Source organism: Oryzias latipes, assembly GCF_053564925.1.
Source record: "Oryzias latipes strain Hd-rR chromosome 1 unlocalized genomic scaffold, Olatipes_Hd-rR_3.1 chr1_Y".
Classification (NCBI taxonomy): domain Eukaryota; kingdom Metazoa; phylum Chordata; class Actinopteri; order Beloniformes; family Adrianichthyidae; genus Oryzias; species Oryzias latipes.
Genome location: NW_027616335.1, coordinates 4,159,004 through 4,167,006, shown reverse-complemented (window position 1 = coordinate 4,167,006; position 8,003 = coordinate 4,159,004). Strand labels below are relative to the sequence as shown.

General features: G+C 37.1%; 1 protein-coding gene across 1 annotated transcript; it reads right to left on the bottom strand.

The window, feature by feature from the left end:
• Positions 1-230: 230 nt before the first annotated feature.
• On the bottom strand, positions 231-4,973 carry LOC111948731 (uncharacterized). Its single transcript, XM_023963044.2, has 6 exons — positions 4,906-4,973; positions 3,760-3,847; positions 3,451-3,600; positions 2,914-3,047; positions 1,157-1,282; positions 231-862 (listed from the first exon to the last, which is right to left on the bottom strand). Exons 2-6 carry the CDS (start codon positions 3,845-3,847, stop codon positions 770-772), a joined length of 591 nt encoding a protein of 196 aa, XP_023818812.2. The 5' UTR covers positions 4,906-4,973; the 3' UTR covers positions 231-769.
• Positions 4,974-8,003: the final 3,030 nt, after the last annotated feature.

Below are 8,003 nucleotides of genomic sequence, written 5' to 3'. Positions count from 1 at the left end.
ATGTTGTACCCTTTCATATAGGTGCGTATCTGTACCCTTTCAGTATGTACCTTTCAAAGGCAAATATGTACCTCTGTGGACTAAATTGTACTTTATAGTGCTATGGTACCATAATGTACCTTTAAAAAAAGGTACAAATTTGTTCTTTTAAGGGTACTGCCCCAGTGACAAGCCTTTTGTACCCTTTGATGGCAAATTTGTACCAGATACAGCACATTAAAAGACCAGTATACTGTTTATCACATTTATTAAACATTCAAAACAATTACAATTCTGACATTTCACAGTATGTACAGTGTCACAACAGGTTGCATATATTTACAATTATTAGCAATTTTACAATAATGAAAAATCTATATTTTTCCTTCAGTTCACATTGCATTCATTGTAACTATAACCTTAACATTTGATCAATTGTAAACAGCACATAGCACTTCAGTTACCATTTTTAAACCATGAAATAAAACTTGTGACATTAACAAAAGAAGCACTAGACCTCATTTTAAGTAAATCTTTCAACTGCATTCTACATTTTCTAAAAATAGATAATAAAAAAGTAAACTTATAACCAAGTTTAAATGCATAATTTAAATAATAAAATGCATAAATGTGATAAGATAATATTGATACGAATTCTAAAAAGAAGAACTATAAACACAAAAGATTACCAAGGATTACGTTTATGTCAATACCTAGTAGATCCTCTGCAAGCATCTCTTCTCTTGCTTCGTTGTAGACTTTAGCTAATGGAGCTTTTCTTTGAACAAGCTCAAGCACCTTTGGCACAATACTGGTAAACGCCGTCCTTGAAGCGCTGGCTTAAACTGACAGGTGATGGATGCATTCGGTCAACATCAAACAACTGAAAATTGGAAAAAAAATAGAAAATTAATCATTCACTTTATCTAAAACAAACAAAAGACATAAAACATTCTAATATTCTTTGTTGCCTCTTTCATTGCCATTTCCCTTTAGTGATCTCATTGTATAAATATTACTTGGCTTGAATGACTATATATTTATATATGGGTTTAGAAAATTACAATGTTTTTACAATTGAGTTAAAGCTGTTAATGGTCATTTTAGCAGATGTCTCAGCTCATATTGACATTCAAAATGTATTTTAAGCTGAGAACTGATTTAAAATGTCACTGACCCCTGAGGTTGTCTTCAAGAAAGGGTACTTCTTTAGTATATCCTCTCGCACCTTGCTGAACTGGATATGCAGGACATTCACATGACCTTCAACGGATGATGCATCCTCACCAATGACAGCAACCACCTATTGGATCAAATTTAAAAGTCCATATTAATAAAAAAAAAAATACAACCGCAAGCACTGATTACTGGGGTTAAAGCACTTTGAGATGATGTTTAAAGACAGTTTGTGCAGAGTGGTTTGGAGTTGATCAGAAATTAACTTCTGAGTTGTAGGCGGGGCTATTGACACAGTAGTTACCCTCTGATGATGTCCGAACATCCCTTTGTTTACGCCCTCTCCCTCTAGCTTACAGTCCTTCCAACCTAAAACTAACATTAGTGGTGAAAGCAAAATGGTGACCAATATTGAAGCTTTCTGGCCATAGTTTAGATCAAGCTCAGACGAGTATGATGAAGATGTTAATGGATCTGTTTGTCTGCAAGTGGACGCATCAGAATAGACCAGAGCAGAGGGACTCGGACCCACCTCATTTCGTGTGGTGCGTCACAATAGAGAGCTTCCTCAAACTGCATTTATTTTGTCTGTTCCTGATTCATCCCAATTTGAGTGAATACTCAAATGTGCAGTTTCAAATGTGTTCTTTTAAACGTGCCCATCATGAGAAAAATAATGCGACATGTTAAAAATGGGGGACCCACTCCAATGAAAGTTATTTTTTAAAATGTAGCATTTTTATGATGACATATTGTTATAAGATTTAAGAATAAAACTGTGTTTCTGAATATTTATTTTCTCAAATTGGGATGAATCAGGAGCAGATGAAAAGATGTAATTTGAGAAAGCTTGTAGTTGTTACGTTACAAGCTACATTTGGCAGGCCACAAGCTCCCTGCTCCGCTTGTCTTCATTCTCCTCGTCTGAGTTGGCATCTGGCTCACATCTAGAAGGCTGGATAGCTCCAATATTGCACGCCAATTCTGTTGCTTGGGGGTTGTGAGGGACTGTAAGGTAACGGGAGCGTAAACAATGACATGATGGGAAATTAAGGCCTGTTAACTCTGCAAAACAGTCCTGTCAAGAACTTGAAGGTGAATTCCAATTGAACTGCAGAAACCATGTTCCAGAAAACATTTTTCCCCCTCAAAAACTGCATAATCAATGTCTGTCTTTGTATAATAATAATGGATTGGATTTATCTGCGCTTTTCAAGACACTCAAAGTGCTTACAGTGTGTCCATTATTCATTCACTCCTCATTCATACATGGTGATGGTAGCTACGGTTGTAGCCACAGCTGCCCTAGGGCAGACTGGCTGCCATTTCGCGCCTACGGCTCCTCTGACCATCACCGGGATCATTCGTGCACATTGTGAAGTGAAGGAGGGTGAAGTGTCTTGCCCAAGGACACAACGACATTTTTTGGCTGATGGGAGCGGGGATCGAACCGCCAACCCTTCGGTCATTGGACGACCCGCTCAACCACCTGAGCCACTGTCGCCCGTGTAGTCAATATCTTGTTAATTATGCAGAGATTTGTTGAAGGAAATACAGAAGAATTGTATGATGAGGACAGTATTCCAGAATGTATTCAATGTGTTGTGACTTACTCGGTGCAATCTGCTGTTTCCCTAGAAAACTTTAAACTAGTTTGGATGATCTGCCTTACTGCACTGTTTGACAACTAAACTGAATTGGAAAGACAGCCTGACTTTGAATGCTTGAAATGACTTTGTGAAAAGATTATTTACTTACTTTGGCAAGAGAGGTGCCTTCAACTCTTCGTCTTGTTGTAGGACTGTGTTGTAATATTATGGTGTCATCTGAGTCCACTTCAGTATCTCCAATTGAACTGGTATTGCAGCTCTTTGCAGGACAACTCTGCTGATCTGTCAAAGTATTAAAGCTTTCAGTTACTGTAATATTTAAATTAGTATGATAGCAAAAACAAAAAAAGTAAAATCAAAGATTTTTAAATACTGACCAACTTAACAGTTTAGCAGATTTATTATCTTGTCTAAGACAGCAATAGGATAAAAAAAACTTATACTTATTTGCCCGTGTTTTGTTCCCCACACTATCCTGTCAAATAAATCATTAACCCTCAGACTCCTATTGATGCAAATATACAATCAAAACTCTTCAGCTCAAAAATGTTCTTAATTTAGCATGTACTTGAAAGCAGAAACACAGATTATTTCCCTTGGAAATAAATTCAGGCATCAAAGGGGAATTTACCCAAAACCATTCAAAACAAAATAGATAAATTACAATTTAAAAGAAAAACTTCACCTTCTGGATTTGCATCTTTGGCCAGACAACTTTCCAACACACCAAGGTTTGGGTTTTTCAACAGGAGATCAAAAACCTGCTCATCAACTTCTGTCTTTGAGTCATCAAACACTTTCAAGTCCAAGGTTGGGATGTTGAACTTTTTGGCAGCTGTGACACAGCAAAATTATGTTTAGAATACAGCACAGAAATTACCTTTAAATTAAAAAGCAATTAAAAAATCTGTTTGCATCACAGCTGACAGTTTATCCACAAAGTTGACTGATTCCTGTAAAGAAAAATGCTGGAAATTGTGATGTTTCCACTCACCGCATTCCCAAAAGGATTTGGAGGTCAGCTGAACTTCAAAACATTTATTTTTTTTGGCGTTCGAGTCATGTTCACGCACAGCTTGCATCTTTCCTGGTGGGAAAAAAAATAATATATTACAAAAAAGAAAAAACATTACAACACCAAAAGGTACCAACACAGCATTTATTCAGATGTAAACCCTGTTCCAAATAAATTTATACATTTTAAAATAGTAATGGCAAATATACAGTTCACAAGCTGCCACAGCAATGTTGCAGAATTTGCAGAACTGCTAAAAAAACACTGGCGACAATGCACTGGCTTCTAAGGGCCTACAGATTTATTTCTTGGAAGTTCATTTAAAAAAATTATTTTTTCCTGGTTTATAAATGAGTTTTTGGTATGGGAAATCGTGACGAGTATCTGGAATCACGGACCTCCATTTAAAAAAAATAATCTGCAGGAGAATGATCAAAATCAACAACATTGTGTAAACTTCGCTTGACCAACAATGAGCGATCATGACAACCTAAACAGTCTGTCACTGTCTTGCATTCGAGAAATGGTGGCTGCGCGCGCACAGCAGCTAAGGCAGGCTGACATATGGGAAGGACTGCCATACTGCGGTGTAAAAAATAAATAAAAATAAAACGTTATTGGACTCCTACACATTACAGATTAAAATGATTAATGCATTGAATTCGACGGACCTGATAAATATCAGCAGGAATTATGGAGCTGGTCGTTTCAAAAGTAGCTGGCTTCCTTACTAAGAAAGACAGAAAGACAAAAAGGAAAAAAAAAAAGGGGGGGGGGGGGTAGGCAACAACAACCGGTGCATAAACGCCAGCGTACATACACCGGTAAAACGGCGACAAAATTATCTAGTGAAAAAATGTATATATTTCAATGTATTTAACGGAACGCGGTACAACACCAATAAAAACAACAACTTAATTTATTTAATGGCTGCATTTAGCTGAACTTCAAACGGCTGAGGCTAACCGTTAGCAAACTCCCGCTCATAGTTTTCAATCTCCTCACAGGCACATACACGGTGGAAAAGCAATATTCCACTACACAAAAGTTATTCCTTACAGATAAAATAACCGAACCCGCTTAAAACAAGTTTCCAACTTATTTTTGAGCAATTAGCAGACTTACCTCAGTCACAGCCTCTATCTTCCTCCGGCCGCTGCGGGATAACAAAATGGCGGAAGAAACGAAACTTAAGAAAGTATAGTGGGCGTGGTCTCGCTGGTTTACTCCAACATATTTCCTCTACGATTTTACACCTACTTAAATTAAAATTACTGATGGTAACTCCGAAAAAAGTACTCTCATTTTTCCTGTGTAGGTACAAAAGCTAAAAGGTACTAATATGTACACAAAATGTAACGTAGTAACAGAGAAATTTACTTTTTTATGAGAATGTATGATTAGAAAGAAAATAACTTAAATTAACAGCTCAAAGACTAGAAATTTAAATTGAACTTAGGCCAAGTTAAAGCACACCATATAAGGTTAAAAACATCAAATAATTTTGTCTACATTGTGCTTTTGTTCTAAATTAAAGGCAAAACTTAAAACAGCTCTTATATAAGTAAAAAAAAACAAAAACAGGTTCACACTAATACATGTTTAAAAGTTATTATCTTGATGCTCTGCACAATCAATAAAATATAATGTGCTTGTGTACTGTTCAGAACTAGTCATAAAAGATGTGTGGTCTCTTAAATATATTTGGTTATTTTGTGCATCTTTTCCAAATAACCAACAATGTATTAAATGATTTTGGGTGACGTTTCATACACTTTGAATTATTACTTTTGTCACACAAGTGATTGTACCCTTGTTTGTGGAATAAAGGGTCCAAATATGGGCCCTCTGATGGTTGGAAACATATTTGTACCTTTTTTATCCTTAAATGGTACATATGAGTACCCTAAGGTGTAATTATGACTCACTTAGGGTACAAATTCACCATTTGTACCCTAAGTGTTCACAAACGTACCCCAACCGTACCCTTTTTTCTGACAGTGTATATAATGAGATGCAACTGGAAGGAATTGAAAGTCAGTAAACTGAAAACAAGACAAAAACAAATGAGTATACAGCACAGGCTGTAAATTGAGAGGTTTTAGAACGCATAAAAATTGCAGCCAGATTTGTCATAAAGTGCTGTGACCAACAGAGAACATCATTAGAATCCTGAGGGTTTATGAGGCCAATCCCCCAAATCTGTTTTTAATTTTTTATTTGTTTAAACCAAAAATCATCCAAATCATTTCATCAACCAATGAGATTTTGCTTTCATTAAATATGCCATACTTAAAGACCCACTCTAATGAAAATTGTGTTTTTAACACGTTTTTTGTTGCATTTTTCTCAAGGCTCGGGTTTGTAATGTAGCAAATGCAATAGACAGGCTAAAGTCTCCCTTCTCTGCTCCAATTCTGATGCATCCACTTGCAGAAAATAGATCCATGTCCACTATATTACCAAAAGTATTTGGTTTTGATCAGAATCAGGTTTCCTAATCACTTTGTCTGGTCACAGGTGTATAAAATCAAGAAGTCAAGCATGCAGACTGTTTTTAAAAACATTTGCGAAAGAATGGACTCTCAGGAGCTCTGTGAATTCTAGCATGAAACTGTCATAGGATGCTACCTGTGCCACAAATCCAGTAGTGACATTTCCTCGCTCCTTAATATTCCACAGTCAACTGCTCTATCATAACAAAATGGAAGAGTTTAGGAAAAAACAGCAACTGAACCACAAAGTGATAGGCCACGTAAACTGGCGGAGAGGGGTCAGCGGATGCAGAAGCACAAAGTGTAAAGAGATCGCAGACTTTCTGCACAATCGCTACAGAGCTCCAAACTTCATGTGACCTTCAGATTAGTCCAAGTACAGAACGCAGAGAGCTTCATGGAATGGGTTTCTATGGCCGAGCAGCTGAATCCAAGCCATGCATCACCAAGTGCGATTCAAAGCGTCGGATGCAGTGGTGTAAAGCACGCCGCCACTGGACTCTAGAGCAGTGGAGATCCTCCCATTCTATTTTTCCATCCATAAATCTGATGGACGAGTCTGGGTTTGGAGGTTGCCAAGAGAACAGTACATTTCAGACTGCATTGTGCCGATCATGAAATTTGGTGGAGGAGAAATTGTGGTGTGGGGTTGTTTTCCAGGTCTTGGACTTGGCCCCGTAGTTCCAGTGAAAGGAACTCTGGATGCTTCATGATACCAAAAGATTTTGGACAATTCCATGCTCCCAACCTTGTATGAACAGTTTGGAGCGGGCCATTCCTCTTCCAACAATACTTTTGGTAATAAAGTCTACGTCTTCATTTTCCTCGTCTGAGCTGGCATCAAAACTGTACAGATGGGTAGCTCCAGGACTGAAGGTCTTTTTGCACAAAAATAGCAAAATTATTCTAAAAACAAATTTACAAAAGCATCACAAAATGTAAAAAAAAATTGTTTAATCTAATAATCTCCTAAATGAGTAAAACTCTTTTGTCAACAATGTACCACAGCTGAGCCAACCTTCTTTTCTACATCCCATAATGCATAAATAATGGGAAAAATTATGCCTGAAACCACCAATTTTAGGTAATGGATTTCTACCAGGTAATACACACCATTGTGGAATTTTATTTAAAAGTGTTTCTTTTTTTACACGAGAAAAAAACTTGGGATCAACAACCAAAAACCTAAGTGCTGTAAAAAGTTGATCGATTTTTTGTAGCTAGCGCAGCTTTTGATATCAAGAAAAAAATAATTTTCCTAAAGCAGACCTGCTGGTGCTGTTGGGTTCCATGTTTATCTGAATTTTATTTAAAATCCTTGAAAGAAGTATGTCAGCTTGGCCTGCCTTCTCTATGGATTCAGTGGTTTGGACTTTTACCTGGAGATTAGCCATCAGCACAAAAGAATGGGTCAAACCTGAAGAATCACAACTATTATTTTCAGCAATGTAAATTTCTTTTTGTTTCAGTATCGTTGTGACACAATTATAAAAGTCATAGATTGTCTTGTCAGCTCTTTAGCAACATCGCTTATACTTTACTATGCTTTCCAGAATCAATACAATATTTCTCCCAATAAATAATGTAGGCCTGAAAAAGGTCCATTGCACACATCGACAGTTGGCTGCAATTAGGGAGCAGCAGCAGAAGTAACTGATGACAGTCCTTCCCTCCCTCTGGCTCACACCGGATCAGCAGAAAATGAAGACGCAGAGACCACTTTGTCAC

What these genes read in the sequence shown, in the direction of transcription:
- LOC111948731 (XM_023963044.2), bottom strand. Translation starts at nt 3,847, where the DNA reads ATGCAAGCTGTGCGTGAACATGACTCGAACGCCAAAAAAAATAAATGT. An exon ending in CAAATCCTTTTGGGAATGCG is followed by an intron (nt 3,601 to 3,759) that starts GTGAGTGGAAAC and finishes GCTGTGTCACAG; the next exon opens with CTGCCAAAAAGTTCAACATC. An exon ending in AAGGCACCTCTCTTGCCAAA is followed by an intron (nt 1,283 to 2,913) that starts GTAAGTAAATAA and finishes TTGATCCAATAG; the next exon opens with GTGGTTGCTGTCATTGGTGA.